This window comes from Carica papaya, chromosome 5 (assembly GCF_054855325.1).
Source record: "Carica papaya isolate Zhongbai chromosome 5, ASM5485532v1, whole genome shotgun sequence".
Classification (NCBI taxonomy): domain Eukaryota; kingdom Viridiplantae; phylum Streptophyta; class Magnoliopsida; order Brassicales; family Caricaceae; genus Carica; species Carica papaya.
Window position 1 is genome coordinate 12,810,080 of NC_142313.1, and position 16,837 is coordinate 12,826,916.

Genomic DNA, 16,837 nt, shown 5'->3' on the forward strand with positions numbered 1-16,837 from the left:
CACAATAATTAATGTAATCCTTCATTTTTTATCTTTTCTTTTCCCCCACTTTTTGTATTCTGCAATCCACTTTAACCTTAGTCCAAGGTGTGTTTAAAAGTAGCTTTAATAGATTTATGTTCTTTAGTGAAACTAATGATTTGAGTAGGTTGCTAATTGACAATTTGAATAAAGGTAAATTATATTTTTCTCCCCAGTATACAAAAATTCTCACATTTTAAAATTAAACAAACACATATTTTATAAATCATTACACATTTAAGGTGCATTTTAAAATTTGACTATTTAATCTAATGTTAATATTAAAGTTAGTATATTATCATTCTACTTCATAATTATTAATTTTAATCTCTTGTGCCAAAAGGAATTTAAAGGTTTGGATTAAGTCAAATTCAAGACTAATTCTATTTATTTATTAATTTTATATATTTATAATCAACAACTAAAGACAAATTCTATTTCTATATTCAAAAATCCAAAAAAAAAAAAAAGTAATATTTTAATTCTATTTTATCTATCATATATATTTGATAATTTAAATTAGGATGTATTGGTAGCAATTACAGTAAAATAAAAATTTTCTACTAAATTAGAATTAAATTATATAATTGGTTAATTTTTTGTAATTATCATATTAAATATACTTTTATATTTAAAAATTATTTATTATGTAATTTATAGTCAATTAGGAATTAATTCTATTTTTATATTAAAAAACTATTTAAAATCTATTATTTACTATATATATAAAAGGAAGATGAAAATTACCCCATACGTATATATATTATTAAAATAAGAATATATCATATGACCATTTTCCCTTCCCCCAAAACGGTAACGTCTTACGGAAGTCATTAAAGTTTTCCATGAAACGTCACCGTTGCGTGGGAGACTTAAAAAGCTTCTCGCTTCCTCTTCGTCCGGAGAGTGAGGGAGGGAATGGAGTGAAAAGTTTTCTTCTTCTTCTTTTGCAGGTGGCAAGGAGCAGGTGAGGCAGGAGACGATTACGGCAACTGATTATGACGATTGGTGGACGACGATGAGGATGTCAAACACGAAGCTGAAAAAGGAAACTCGGAGAGCAAGCCAAGACAGAAAGCTCAGCTGCGATGATGAAGATGGTGACTCAATGCCAGCCTGGGGAAAAAGAAAAGAGGAAGCAGGAGGAGCGTCGATTTGGGTTGGAGTTGGTGAGTGGTTTCAGTTATTAATGAAGCCGAACCCAAGAAAGAAGGGACACAGCTTTTTGAGGAGAAAACAGAGAAAGGAGAGCATGGACTTTGGAGAATGTGGAATGTCTTTCATATATATATATATATATATATCTTTGTTAAGAACTATTTAAATTTTACCAATATATTGGATTTTGTAAACTGATTTGGAAAAATGCAAGAACAGATAATTTAAATTGGTTTTGGTGATTATTAAATTGGTTTTGGTTTTGGTTTTGGTAGAATTAATAAATGTAATTAAGCATTTTTTTTTTAAAAAAAAGAAGGAGAAATGAAGCTTTTAATCAAGTTAAAAATTTTAGTAAATTGAAATGTTATAAAATCACAATTTTGAAATTGAGTAAATCATCCCTTGTGTTAAAATGCATAATTGAAAATTAATTCATGTAAATCAAATTTGGTCTTGACAATATTGCATCACGTTGTAATTAAGTAAATTTTGGTAGTATTAATATGGATTTTTTGAGTTTTATTATTTTCCCTTTACTGGGTTTTTACTAAAAGTGATTATTAGCATGTTTAATTAACTGATATAAGGCCTTACGGGCTCTAATGCTCATTGACATGGTTTGGTATATTTTACAGGAAATGGTGATGGCGTTTTTGGTGTTCTGATCTGGTAGTGGCTTTTCTACTAAGTTTAAGTTGTACGAGAATCTGAATGACTTAACTGAGTTTCATGAGAGAGAGAGAGAGAGAGAGAGAGAGAAAGTAGTGAAATGATATTTTTGTAGATGAAAAAGGTGAATAATGTTGTTGATGTAGCCATTCCTTGCTGCATCTTGAGGCAACTTAATGATTGTTGCTTTTCCAACTTATAAAACTAAGACAATCCTAGTTTAATTTTGTTTTATTTTTGTCTGATAAAATTCTTCTTGTCTCCTGAAAACCCAATTGGTTGTCCCCATCTCCAAATCTCATTGCATAATCTCTTACTTTTTCTTAATAGTTCTTTAATAGGATATTGTTAATGCCTTTGGATTTCTACCATGGTTCATGTTTCAGATTGAGTAAGCTAATAAAATTTTCTTCCCACATTTTGGTTTCTACATATACATCTACAGTTTCTAATAATGTCACATTGTATTTTCCTTATCCTTCTCTCAGAAAAGACTTGGAGTTGCATTTCAAATCCCAGTTCCAAGATAGACGAGTTTTGAATTTATTTAATGGATTATCTCATCTTGAGATGCTTCCTTTTGGCTTTCATGTTGTATGATAGTCAAGCTGATGAGAGCAGAGGAGAAGGCTTGATCTCCATATTCTATTCCTGAACAAAAGGATTGTTGAGCATCAAGCTGATGAGAGCAGAGGAGAAGGCTTGATCTCCATATTCTATTCCTGAACAAAAGAATTGTTGAACATTCATTCTTCTTACTATTTTGATTTTGGTACTCAAGTCACATGGAAATTCTTGGTTCTAGCTGTTGTCAGTCCCCAAAGCTGCCATTGTCTTGCCATAACAGATTATTGTCATCTCCATTGTTTGTAAATACAGAGGGAACTGGCTTTTTAGACAGTACAATATGTGATGTCCATGTAGGGAAGTTCAAGATCCTCAGGAAGAGATGTCCCAAAACCAAAAGGTTCTTGACTACTTCTGTTCTCCCTGATGTTGCTAAAGATTTCATGGTAACTTTCACTTGTTTATCTGCCTGTTGGACAATATTATATGCATTTGCATAGCATTTTACTTGCGGAAACAATACCATGTGGTTCCTGAGGGCCAGTTTCCTTCTTTCATATAGAGTCTTAATTTCTATTTTTTGCCAGTGCATCCTCAATGTTTTGTATAAAGTGCTCCAATATGAGAAGTGTGATACTGCACTGCAGATCTTCCAGGAAGAAAGATTTGCAACATCAGTAGCAGACCCAAAGACTGTTGCTTCTATCATATTGGGTGGTGGAGCTGGAACACGACTTTTCCCTCTTACTCAAAGAAGGGCTAAACCAGCTGTAATCTAGCTTAAAGCTGCTTGATGACTGCACATCAAAATTGATTTGAAGCACATTGACTGAAGCATTTAAAATTCTTGATGCTGTACATGGTATGCAGGTGCCAATTGGGGGATGCTATAGACTGATAGACGTGCCTATGAGTAATTGCATAAATAGTGGAATCAACAAAATTTTCATTCTCACTCAGTTTAATTCTCGATCTCTCAACCAACACATTGTTCGAACGTATAATTTAGGAAATGGTGTACACTTTGGCAATGGGTTTATCGAGGTAAGCTGATGAATGATGATGATGGCTAGTGGTATAGAAACACAAAATTAGGATTTGACGATTCCATTTATTTTACTTGTAAACCAGTGTTTGCAACATTTTTATGACATCTCAAAAGCTATTTTAGTTGCCAACATAAATTAAGAAAATGCTCCATAACTCCTTTTGTCATAATAGGTACTAGCAGCTACTCAAACACCCGGAGAATGGGGAAAGAAGTGGTTTCAGGGTACAGCAGATGCTGTTAGGCAGTTCATTTGGTTGTTTGAGGTATGTGAAAGTTCTCAGAGTTATTCTGTCTTTTGGATTGTCATCTAGAATTAGACTTCACATTCTGATTTGGGATGGTCATCTAGAATTAGACTTCACATTCTGATTTGGGATGGTACCAAGATAAGAGTATATGTAATACAATGATAGTGACATTTTTCTGGTGACCTGTCTAGGATGCTAAGCATAGACACATAGAAAACATTTTGATACTATCTGGCGATCATCTCTATCAAATGGATTACATGGATTTTTTGCAGGTTGGGTATAGCTTCTGACTTTTAGTTATTTCTTTAGTCTAGTAGTTCCACTGATTATGTAGTTTACTGAAAGGATACATCTCTATATGCAGAAGCACATTGATTCGGGTGCTGATGTATCTGTGTGTTGTCTCCCTGTGGATAACTGGTGCAAAATACTTTTAGTACAATTTATCTGATCTGTAATTCCAGCATCTTGTTAGCATGCCTTTTCTAGATTGTGATCTTATGTAGAAAAGATCTTGCATCAAACTTTGTTGAATCATGTCTCTTTCTGATTTCTTCTTTCCGGCAGTCGTGCCTCTGATTACGGATTGGTGAAGATTGATGAAAGAGGAAGGATAATAGAGTTTCAAGAAAAACCAAAGGGTGAATGTTTGAGATCCATGGTTGTCACTCTCTTTTTCCTATGCTTATTTAGTTCATTGAAATGGTGTTATGAAATCAAACAGTTGTCTGACTGAAAATGTTGACTTTCACAGTTTGTAGATACAACTGTTCTAGGATTATCTGATCAAGATGCATTAAAATTCCCATATATAGCTTCTATGGGTATATATTTATTCAAGACAGAGGTTCTACAAAAAATTCTCAGGTAATATATCGATTTTGCAAGGAAATTTCCCATTTTTGTTGGTCTTTTTTTTCTTGTTGCAAGTGTAACACTAGATTCTACCGTCATCTGTAATATTTTCACAGTTCACTTCAGTCCATTTAGTCTTTGATTACTTTTTTATGGAATTATTGATATATGAAATGTTTTGAATGGCCTCAAAGTACAATTCATTGCCGTTTATTGCCTGGACTATTGCTTTTCTTTTTATCTATGGTTTTTCTTCCCTTCAGGTGGCATTATCCAGCAGCCAACGATTTTGGATCAGAAGTCCTACCACTGGCAGCAAAAGATTACAATGTTCGGGTAGACACTCAGCTCACCTGGGTGCAATTAGGGCTGAAAACAGTACTTGTTTAATCAATGTTATCTTCTAAGACTTAAGAATTCTATTTGAGCTGATTATTGCTCCAGAAAGCAGAAAAGATAAATTTGAGCTGATTATACTCTATCCTTTTGTGGGTTTCAACGAATATTCTACTAAAATTTCTAAGAATCAGAAATTACTCTTTTCATAATAGGCTTATCTATTCAATGGCTACTGGGAGGATATTGGAACCATAAAATCTTTCTTTGATGCAAATTTGGCTCTCACAGAGCAGGTATCTTTCTTTAAAATTTATCTCACTGTGATGAATCCCTTGTCAGAAGGGGTAATGCCTTTAAATTTGCTCTTTTTTTGAAGCCTCCAAAACTCCATTTATATGATCCACTAAAGCCAATTTTTACATCTCCCCGATTTCTACCACCAACCAAAATAGAGAGATGCCAGGTATGGTTTTAAAGATTGATTATTTTTTATGATTATTTTAGTGCATTTATAAATCACTTGAGGCTCCTGTCTATTGTAGATAAGGGATTCAATAATTTCCCATGGGTGCTTTCTGAGGGAGTGCACTGTTGAACATTCTATTGTGGGTATTCGCTCAAGGCTGGAGCAGGGCGTGGTGCTGAAGGTTACTGTTCTTCTTCATCATACTTCATTTTCTTTTTCTAAAATAAGCAAGCGTAACTTCATGTCAAGCTAAGTATGAAATGTGTATAGTAACTCAGAATATCATGTAACCTCTAAAGAAATGAAGTTAAGTGTTTCAAGGCCACGTTTTTAATTAAGATATAATTTGGGAGATTATGCAGATTGGTCAACAGTAAAGGAGAAATAGCAAATAGGAGATATATAAGTAAGGTGACTTTTCTCAAAAGGAAAAGGAAAATTGAGTGTGAAAGAACTAAGTCAGATGGCTTACTAACACAAGTGACCAGTAGAAACCATTTTTAATGGGGTAATCAAGATACGAATTCTTGAACTCCAACTCTAATACAAAATAAAATAATTGATTTTGTTGACCACTTATCCAAAACTTTAATCTATATACTCTATTACATGTGGTCCTCCTACTAGCAAAACACAAAAGAAAAAAAGAAAAAGTCAGCTACTGACCTCCAATAGGAAGTTCTTACTGTCCTTAATCAGGAGGCAAGCTATAGCAGGTGACCAGTTAATAAGTTTGAGAACTGAATTTGCCTATGCATTTAGTATATCTATATCGATAGGTTCCACAACAATTAGTTAGCTACTTTTTACTGCTCCATTATTTGGTATTATAGTTTCCAATAACACTCTACAGGATACTCTGATGATGGGTGCTGACGACTATGAAACTCAGGAAGAGCTAGCAACCCATTTGACAGAGGGAAAAGTTCCAATAGGTGTTGGAAGATATACCAAAATAATGTGAGTTTACTCTACTTTTTTATGGTTTAGAGCATTTCAAGATAATATAACAATTGCAAGGATCTGAATCTTGTTGGAGAAATACGTTCAATATTCTGTTTGTATTCATTTGGCAATGGGAAACTTGTTCTTTCACAGCATGCTGATGTGAAATCACTTTGAACTCTTTTGATCTCCTGTCATCACAACTATTTATTTCCTTCTTATCTTGTTTCACGTCACAATGTGCTAGATTTGGTGTATTTCAAGCGAGTAGATATGATATATACCTATATCCTGCAGGAATTGTATAATTGACATGAATGCCAGAATTGGAAAGAATGTGATCATTTATAACAAGGATGTAAGTTATTTAACCCATAGTACCTGCCAGAAAATGGAAAACTCCAATTTTTATTTACTCCCCTCTCACTTACTCCACATATGCTTAAGTAGATCAGGGAAAGAAATTTGCTACTTTTCTTTTTGTTAAACTGCAGAATGTGGAAGAGGCAGACAGACCATCTGAAGGATTCTATATTCGATCTGGAATTACTGTAATCACAAAAAATTCTATGATAAGAGATGGGACAATAATTTAGGGATGATTTAGAAGGAGCAGGCTACAAGGATCATTCAATTGATGCCCATGCGCGAAAAATTTAAGTTAAGATTGTGTTTTCGTTAAAACATTATGGGAGAAATATATGAATAAATATTCGAGTAGCTGTGTGCAAGCCAGATCAGCCTTTTCCCTGGAGGGAGTTCCAATGATTGGTACTGTATATATATTGATTAGCTGTTTCAAACATTGATAAATACAAAGACAGAAGACAACATTTTTAGATCTCAAGATCAAGAGTACTAAAAGAACAATGACATAACATATGTTTGGTTTTTGTTGCTACAGTATGTATGTTATGTTTTATGTATTATCAAACCCTAGTAGAGATGAGAGAGATTGATAGATTGTTGAGTAATGATATTGGCAGTTGAAGAGCTCTCTTCCAAAACAACTTGATACCCATCTCCCTGATTCTCTGTTCCTCTTGTCATTAGCTGCCAAAAAATAGCACCAGCACATGAGCCTCCAGTGCTGGCACTGTTATAGACTGCAGTGTAAACCTTCTCGAAATACATGTTCCTCTTCTCCAAGGTGAACCCAGATAGCTTTGAAGACCTACCAAATTCCCCTATAACCACTGGTTTTCTGATCACTGAATTGCAATCTTGAGTATGGACTTTGATCCAGTTGTCCACGAAAGCATTCTGCTCGCTTTCACTTGCTTTTTCCCATGGTAGCCTGATACACAATCGATCTATAATGAGCCTTATGTTTTTACTGCTCATTTTCACTTGCATATGATAAAAATTTTGAATAAATTATTGAGAATTGAGTTTATATAGAATTTTACATTGCATGTAGAAGGGTATATATACCATTGTTCAGGGTAAATATGAAGAGTGGCAAAATCGATTTGAGGAATTTGGTTATTGGAAATGAAATCAGTTCCAGTTATGGCAGTATTAGGGTTGGATTGCTTCCTCTGCGGCACAGATTCCCCATAGAATCCTTCAAGCCCTATTTCCAATAGATGATCGTTGTCAATGGACTTAACATGTGCTGCCATTTCTTTAACCCACTCCTGTCAATACATTATACAAAATTAACATTTTACTTTTTAGAAATATATATAAATCAAAAATCAACTGAACCCAGAAAGATTCAGTAACAGATTAAGAGAAACAAGTGCATTGAGTCACAATCATGAGAAATATAAATGATAAAAAAGTTAGATTAAAGAGAGAGTCAGTTTCAGAGTCCAGCTTGAAGAATATTCCAGAGTAAGTAGTAATGAAAAAAAAAGGACATGTAAGGCTGTGCTTAGATTAAATGCCATAAATGTAATTTTGGATTTTTCCTTCGTGTTTTCTTGTTTTTATTCCATATCCTGCATTGCCTTTTACTTTATTCCTCCTCCGTCTTCTCTGAGAGTCTATAAGCTAGTTAATCTAATTCATCCATTCTTTTCCTTAATTTCCAATAATATATATTTATATAGTTTTTTGGTGGTAGTGAAAGGTATATATATACACACACACACACACATCAGATGTGACAATTTTATTTAATCTTGAGTTATATACACTCATACATACAATATTCATAATTGATAGAAATTGACACCTTCCTTTGGATTATGTAAATTACAATGGACCCTTCTAATATCATCTTAATTACCTGCACTAATTAAGGGAAACCATGTCGATGTATATGTATGCGTTAATATCTGTAATTAATTTTTATTTAATTTTTCGTCTCGAAATAAAATCATGAAATAAATGTAAATTAAAGATAATTAAGTACAAAATGAATGTTAAATATATAGAGAAAGAAGACCTGAATTTTGGATCCGGAGGGATCGTTGCAGCGAGGTTCATTCATGAGTTCCCATGCAAAAATAGTAGGATCGTCTTTGTATGTCACCCCGGTAATCGTATTCTTTCTCGTCAGCACTGCCTGTTCACCATCAACGTTTTAGATTGAAACAAGTGCTAATCAGTCTTCATAATATGTATATATATATATATATTATATAGATCGTACAGGGGTTACTGGACCTGAACATGGTTTTTGTAGAATTCTTTAACACGATTATTGGTATAAAACTCATCTGGGTCGCTACCATTTGCCCACTGTACGTATCTTTTTCTTCCTCCAAAATCATCGAAGTTATTCACCAAGCTTAATATCAGATAAACCTTGTACTTCCCAGCTTCTGCTACAACAAAATCCAGTCCCTGATCCAGATTCATTTCAAAATTCAAAAATATGTTTACAATGAATAGTACATATATATGTGTATGTATATAATGTTTAAGCAAGTGATGTAAATGAAATCAAGTTAAAATGTTAAATAAATTGCTGAAACAAAACTTACCTGAAAGACTTGTTCATTGTAATGTCCAGGAGAAGATTGAAGAGGGTTCCAATCGCCATCGTTGAAGGCCCAAGTTCTTGCAATGTTCATGCCTGCTTGTCTGGCTTGTTGCAGAGCTGCAGTGACATTGGACCTTGAAGAAGGATCACTTGCAGAATTCATCATCCAATAAGCATTAAATCCATTCAAGTAAACAGTCTTTCCATTCATCACAAAATGCACGCCTTGGGTTTTCACAAAACTATTACTACTACCTTCGCACCTTCCATGAACCAACAACAAAATCATCATCATCACCTTTTTAAACAAAACAGCCTTCATCTTCCACATCGCCAGTTGTGTATGTTTCTTCTTATCTACCTCTGGAAACAACAACATGCACTAAAGTTTAGCTAGTTCTCTTTTTCTTCTTTTTTCTTTCTCTTGGTGATATATATATACATATATATATATATATATATTTCAGGAGATAAAGATGAAGAAGAAGAAAAATGGAGGTAATGTTATTAAGCAAAAAACATACCAAATAAAGAGTGTTGGTGGGTGTGGCTTGTGGCTGCTTGCTCTTATGGATTTATATATACACACACCTTTTCTTTTCAGTGTTTGGCGATATCTACTGATTTTAAAAAGGAGGTCATAAATTTATTTTTGAAAAAGTTAAATTAGGATTATATTTGAAATAATTTCAAGTTAAAAGTGAAATTAATTTATAATTTTACAATTTAATGTGAAAAAATAAGTAAAATTATAGATAAAATAACTAACATTGAGTTCATATGGAATATCATATAAAATTGGAATAATTCATTGATCTACATTAAGAAACTTTAAATAAGCTGAATATTTTTTCATCTCTTAATATATAATTTACATTTATGGGCCTTGGCCTCTATTGAATAAGTTTGAAAATGAATTTTCTAAATTATAAATTTTCCAACATAATTTAAGAATTATATTTTTAAGTAAAAGCACTTTACTAATTGTGTGATATATATATACTTATCATAAAATATAATTTTATGACGAGAACGTATTGAAAAATATAGTTTGATTTAAATTTATAATTTTTTTTCATAAAAAAAAGAATATAAAATTAAAAAAATTCTTATATAATATTTATTATTTTAAAAATATAAATAAATTAAAACCGTAATCTTTATAATATGATTAGTTGATTTTAAATATTTGTCCTCTACTTTTCTTAGAAAAATAAAATGAATTAAACCAATCCTTGTAGTCTTACAACTACTCGTGAAAAACTTTGTGTTAAAGATTCAATTTTCATGGCCTTTTGAGTCAAACAACATAGGGGCTTTGTATTTATTGCATGCTCATTACCACATTTGACTGGGTAATTAATGGAAAATTATCTTTAAGTTATTCTTAATTTGTAAGCTAATCATCCACGTCTGTTTGGTGTATATACTTGACCTAGAAAAGGAAGCCATTAATACATATTAATGCATAAATAGGTGATTAATTTGGAGACGGTAATGTATATACATATATATATATATATATATATACCATGATATGAGTATATATGTTATATCTCGTCACATGGTGCATATGGACTGAAAAGACAATTTATTGGAACATAGAAGCAAGCCATACAATTAATCTTCTTCTTCAGGTACTTCATAATTTTATGTCTAGTTCATATATTACTTTCTGTTTATTAAAGAGACAAAAAAAAAAAAGAGTAAGAGTTTGGTTTTAAGTTTAATCCTTAGTTATACTTAATTAATTACAAATGTGTTACCTAATTTATTTAAATATGAAATGATAAGAAAGATTAAAAAATTAATTAATTTTTATTTGGTACACAATATACTTGTAGTTGAACCACTTGAAATAATTTCAACAATTAAGATCCATAAACACACTTGGTCCAATGGCTCCAAGGTTTCACAACTACAAATAGAAGTCTCACGTTAATTATAGGTATATATATACACACACACACACACACACACACACACACAATTCAATCTATATATTAATTTTTGTTGTATTAATGTAAAATTGACGTACGCTCAGCAAAATATTCTTTTTATATTTTATTAATTAAATTGTGTCCAACAGCTATAAGATTCATGAAGAAGGGCATAATACATATCTCTCAATATCTATAAACTATACAGAATAAATAGACTAAGTAATTGAAATATCTCAAAAATACTATATAATGATATAGTTATATGTAAAGTTAATATGTTATTATTTGTATACAATTAGTGTTACATCTATTGTATTATAATTAGTGTTGCATCCATTGTGTTATAATTAGTGAAAATGTATTATTTAATTTATGAATGTATGTATATATTATTTAAAAGAATATGTTATCTATTTTATTTTATACATTTAAAAAATTTTACATATTGACAAGAGTTAGTGTAACACCCATTAATTTTATTATTATTATTATTATTATTATTATTATTAATTTTTAATTTATTTTATTTAGTTTATTTTGTAATTATTGAAATTTTAATTGATTTATTTAATTTAATTTAATTTAATTTAATTTAATAAAAATAAAAATAATAATAATGATAAAATTAGGTAAAAATATTATTTGTATTTAATTGAAATTGATTTTGGGAAAAATGGGTGAAAATTTAGATTCTGGGGGTATTTTTGAAAAGAAAATCGAAAACTGGGGGTCAAAACGTAATTTAAAAAAGTTGTGCCACGTCAGCTCCACGTCAGCAGCCATGTTAGCGGCCTGGTCAGCAGCCCCGGCCACTCCCCCCCTTCCTCATGCGAGGTAGGCTGATATATTTTATTTCAATTGACAAAGCTTGGCTTCTTCAAGTCGTTTGAAGAGCTCCAGATAAAATCACGCACCATCCGGTCAATTTGATCGTAGAGAGAGCTGCATAGAGCAGTAGTCTGCAAAGCATAGGTAAGAATAGTCATAAGAACCGATTTAATCAGTGTTAGACAGCTAGCCATAGATACGAGACTAGTTTTTCAACCAGAGAGCTTATTCTGCACATTCTCTATAATGTATATGTAGGTTTTAGTACTAACTCTACCATAAAATAAAGGGACATCCAAGTAATTGCCAAGATTATTAGAGGTTTAAAAGTTAAAATCTGTATTAATTCTACAGGTCTCACTAATGGGCACATTATAAGAAAAGAAGATACAGGTCTTGGTCTTGTTGATTTTATGTCCCGAGGCACCACAGAAATCCTCCAGCACCAACTTGATAAACTGCACTTGGCTAGTAAAAACCTTGCTAGAGAGGATTAAGTCATCAGCGAAGAACATGTGTGATAATTTAGGTCATTTCTTACCTAGAGATATAAGCTACCAGTTATTTTGGTTGACCAATAGCTCAGTGTATTAGGAGAGACACTCCATGCGCAACACAAAAATATATGGTGAGAGAGGGTTCCCCTGGCTAATGTCTTTGGAGGGGGTGAACTCTTTAGTGATATTCCCATTCCAAAAGAGTTGCATAGAGCAAGATCTGATGATAGTTATCCAACCATTTTTACCTTTATTCTGTCTCATAAAGTGAATGACCTCTTGTGCAATAACGATATTGTAAAAAATACTCTGCCCCTCTATAAAACTCATTTGGGTATTGCTGATTAAAACTGGTATAATTCCCTTAAGCTTGTTGGTAATGATTTTGGTGATGATTTTGTACAAGATATTAAGAAGGCTAATTGGCCGAAATTCTTTGATGTTCGTGGGTTTAGCCAGTTTGGGAATCAAGGTGATTACGGTTCAATTGAGGCCTTTCTCTATCTCTCCCCTTGGAACATTTTCATCACCATCTCACAAGTCAAGTCCCCTACGATGTTCCCATGATGTTGAAAGAAAGACGTGTGAAGGACGTCTGCCCTCGGAGTTTTGGGGGTTTTCATGTCGGAAAACACAATACATATATCTTCTCTAGTGATAGGGACATTTAACATGTTGAGTATATTCGAGGTAAGAACCGAAAACCTACCCCTTATCGTAAACCCCTGGCCCCTCTGCTGGTCTTCAGAGTAGAGGTCTTTTAAAAAACCAACAGGTATGTGCTTAAGGTACCACTCATTAGTGACCAAGTTGTCAGTGCTATCTTCGAGCATAACAATCTTGTCTTGTCTGTGACGAGCCATGGTGTAGCCATAGAAATACGTTGTATTCTTGTCACCATAGGAAATAATTAAACTCACATTTTGATTTTTGCTTACAATACAATCTTTCTTGTAGTAAAACATCCTTCAGTTCTTCATGGATGACTTCCTTCAACCAAAGAAGATTATCAGAGTGAGAATGTTCTAGAGCGTTTTGAATGCTCGAAATTCTAGCCATCAGAGTTATCTTCTTTCTAAAAATATGGCCAAAGATAATGGTGTTCCACTCTTTAGCCTATCTTAAGAAGTTCTCCATGGTGGCCTAGAAAGAGACAAAGCCATTCTAACTATGTTTGACCAGGTTTGGGAAGTCCGGATGGGTGATCCCAGCTGCAAGGAAATGAAACGGTTGGGGCTTCCTACAGTGTGATTGGCTGATTCTAGTTTTGATAAGTAGAGATTTATGATCAGACTAGAGCTTAGAGAGGTGTTGTACTAGTGTCTCAGGAAAGACATTGTATTAGAACGCGTTGGCAATGGTCCTGTTTAGGTGTTGGAGGAGGATGCCTCTCCTCTAAGTGAAGTTCAGAACAACATAATCTACCTAGAGAAGGGAATTATAGGTAATAAACTGGTTAAAGTAAAAGCAACCTTTATTACCCCCCAGTAGCACCACCCCTCCTATTCGAATTATTTAAGATTGTGTTAAAGTCTCCTGCCAGTAACCAAGGTCTTTTGACGCTTAGGCTCAGTTGGTTAAGGTGCTCCCATAAATAACCTTGAACATAACACCTGTCTCCTGCTCATTCTAATGTATTTTGGTGTGGATAAATTGACAGTTATTCACTAGGATTTTTATTTAGATGAGGTCGTTCCAAAGCAACCAAATGCCCCCGAATAAGCCTCGAGCTTCCACTCTATGAGAGGAATTGAAGCCTAATTTATGGATGATTCTGTCAACCCTGTCTTTGGCGATATGAGGTTCCATCTAGGCTGTAAAACATTTTATAAAGAAAAAGATGAAGAATTGTAAGAAAAGAGGAAGGAGAGCTTTTCTAAAACATCTTTGAGTCTTGATTTTATAGAGACAATTTAGAAGCTATCTAAGGTTAGATTGAATTAATTTTTTGGATGACTTGTAGTATATGTATGTTTTTTTATCATTGGATTTTTGTTTTGATAATTAAATTGTTCAAATAGTCTGTTGAAGACATAAGTAGTTTTTAGTTCATTTTAATGAGATTACTCTAATTTTTCTTTTTTATTTGGTCCTTTTTTATATTAGATAATTTGGTACTTGTTTCGTTGTTGAAATGGTATCATTTAATTGACATAATTGACTACATGATTTTTTTTTTTCCTTTATATTGAATGATTTTTCACATAAATTTGATGTGTTGGTTTTAATTTATATACAGCTGCTCATTATAGTTTTATTTTTAAGAAATTGATATGATAATTAGGTGTCACTTATTGTCTATTATGAGATAAAATAGTCTTGTTCTTTCCACATTTTTGTGTGTTTCAACTCCCAAGTCAACACAAGTGTTACAACTTGATACAATATACCACCAACACAATATAATATGCAGAGTGGTAATTAAATGCTAAATTCAATTTCGTAATATATATATCTACCTTATAAGCTCTATATCTTATGTTATTATTATTAAAATAATCACCCTCAACAATTTACATTCGGGTGTAAACTTATGATCAAAATAAATCCTCTTATAAGTGATCATTAATTTAATTTGTATAGTATACAAGAGCAGCAGAGTGAGTGATGGATAAGTATCATGGTCCTTTTTTTTTTTTTTTTTTTTTTTTTGAATGAAATGGATAAGTATGAGTTGTAACATCAACTAATATGGATGTATATATATATATATATATATATATATATATAGTTATAGTTATTAAGGATAAGAATAATTAAAATCATCGCTTTAGATTAGGATTAGAACATGGAAGAAGTAGAGGATAATAACACGAAGCTTAATTACTTGTTGAAGCCGAAACTCTGAACTGATAGAAATGGTTATAAATCATTATGTAGATAGTTGAATATTGTTGGACGTGCATGCAGCTGTGGCCTAACTTACATACGTGTTCTTTAAGCAACTGATTCATAAGACGCGGATGTTTCATTACAATGTCAAGACACAAGGGGTTGCCACACACACACACACACACACATATATGTATGTATGTATGTATGTATGTATGTATATATATATATGTTATCACATTGTGGGGTATGCTGCTTTTTCTCTTCTTTACTTGGGGCACAAAACAAATCTGATTTTATCATAACTAAATTTTAACTTCTTTATATAAGGAAATAATTGTTTTATATATTTATTTATTTATTTTAAATTGTCAGTGGATTAATCAAATTAATTTCGTTAAATTGGTGAAGAAGTGATGTTTAGTTAAATAAAAAAGAGTTATAATTTGAATAAGGTAGGTAATATATCCTTGAGAGTTAGATTTGCTACTGTGAGTTTTAATTCTTTGCTTCCTTTTTATTTTTTATTTTCTAAAATTTATGAATAATTTGAATATTACTAATAACTAATATATTTTATTCTTAATATTATTAATAACTACTAATCATATGTTTAATCATTTGAGTAGTTATTTTGTTAACTCGTATAGTTGATTTTTTAATTAAATAAAATTTTCAATCATCATTCGAATCAAGTCCAACATGGAACTACTGAACTGTCTTGGCTAATTAGATGATTGTTAACTAACCATGATAAAACTATATAGTAGTATATATATATATATATTAGATAGCTTGTTAATGTATTTGTTGTAAAAAAAAAAAAAATTGAAAGACTTGATTGAGATTGAATATTAAGAGATTAGTACAGGTAGCTATGCTTATCATAATTATCATGCGGATGCTATCTTTCATCCTTATCTATATATTCATAACATATATCAGCCTATATCTGTACGTCTACAAAATCTGGGTCATCTAGATTACCATTTTCAAAACTTGAAACTCTTGAGCTGGTGATAATTAATTAACATATGTGAAGTTAAATTGCAATTTCAACCTCCTGCATGCCACTTTTAGGAATATTACTTGGTATTTGGTCAATGACCTTTTGACATACGACGGACACACCCGACTATCAAAATAAACCTGTTGATCGAATTTTTATAGAAAAAAGAAGAGATGAGTAGTTTTATACATGATATATACGTATATCTCTTAACAAAAAAAAAAAAAAAAACAAGAAAAAAAGAAAAGGAAAGGAAAATAATATTAGAAGAACATGTATTTATTATTGGTTAATATTTTTAGAGAGTAAATTTGAGTTTTTGGGCCGTGCTTTTCATGTAAAACAATAAAAATAATAACAATTTCAAAAATACAAGGAAGCTGTCTTTTGTATTATCGAACACGTAAATTTATGTCATTGCAGTAAACTGCATTTGTATGTATGTGGCACGGTACCATGGCTTTAAGC

General features: G+C 32.0%; 2 protein-coding genes across 11 annotated transcripts; one reads left to right on the forward strand and one right to left on the reverse strand.

The window, feature by feature from the left end:
• Window positions 1–837: 837 nt before the first annotated feature.
• LOC110814154 (glucose-1-phosphate adenylyltransferase large subunit 1-like) lies at window positions 838–7,172 on the forward strand. 9 transcript variants are annotated; one of them, XM_088219388.1, is made up of 16 exons: window positions 839–1,190; window positions 1,818–1,851; window positions 2,340–2,864; window positions 3,066–3,188; window positions 3,289–3,462; window positions 3,640–3,732; window positions 3,909–3,992; window positions 4,085–4,140; window positions 4,288–4,381; window positions 4,475–4,587; window positions 4,839–4,911; window positions 5,127–5,207; window positions 5,291–5,377; window positions 5,457–5,561; window positions 6,234–6,340; window positions 6,623–7,172. In XM_088219388.1, the coding sequence occupies exons 3-16, from the start codon at window positions 2,637–2,639 to the stop codon at window positions 6,810–6,812; spliced, it is 1,608 nt and encodes a 535-aa protein (XP_088075514.1). In that variant the 5' UTR covers window positions 839–1,190; window positions 1,818–1,851; window positions 2,340–2,636; the 3' UTR covers window positions 6,813–7,172. The 9 variants fall into 9 exon arrangements, 8 of the variants coding, with proteins under 8 accessions (XP_088075516.1, XP_088075514.1, XP_088075511.1 ...); XM_088219385.1 differs by having other exon boundaries at window positions 839–2,242; XM_088219386.1 differs by having other exon boundaries at window positions 839–1,851.
• MAN1 (Glycosyl hydrolase superfamily protein) lies at window positions 7,069–9,940 on the reverse strand. 2 transcript variants are annotated; one of them, XM_088219394.1, is made up of 6 exons: window positions 9,785–9,940; window positions 9,262–9,623; window positions 8,942–9,121; window positions 8,721–8,840; window positions 7,760–7,965; window positions 7,069–7,622 (listed from the first exon to the last, which is right to left on the reverse strand). In XM_088219394.1, the coding sequence occupies exons 2-6, from the start codon at window positions 9,589–9,591 to the stop codon at window positions 7,262–7,264; spliced, it is 1,197 nt and encodes a 398-aa protein (XP_088075520.1). In that variant the 5' UTR covers window positions 9,592–9,623; window positions 9,785–9,940; the 3' UTR covers window positions 7,069–7,261. The 2 variants fall into 2 exon arrangements, with proteins under 2 accessions (XP_088075520.1, XP_021897212.2); XM_022041520.2 differs by lacking the exon at window positions 9,785–9,940 and having other exon boundaries at window positions 9,262–9,764.
• Between the last annotated feature and the right edge of the window lie 6,897 nt (window positions 9,941–16,837).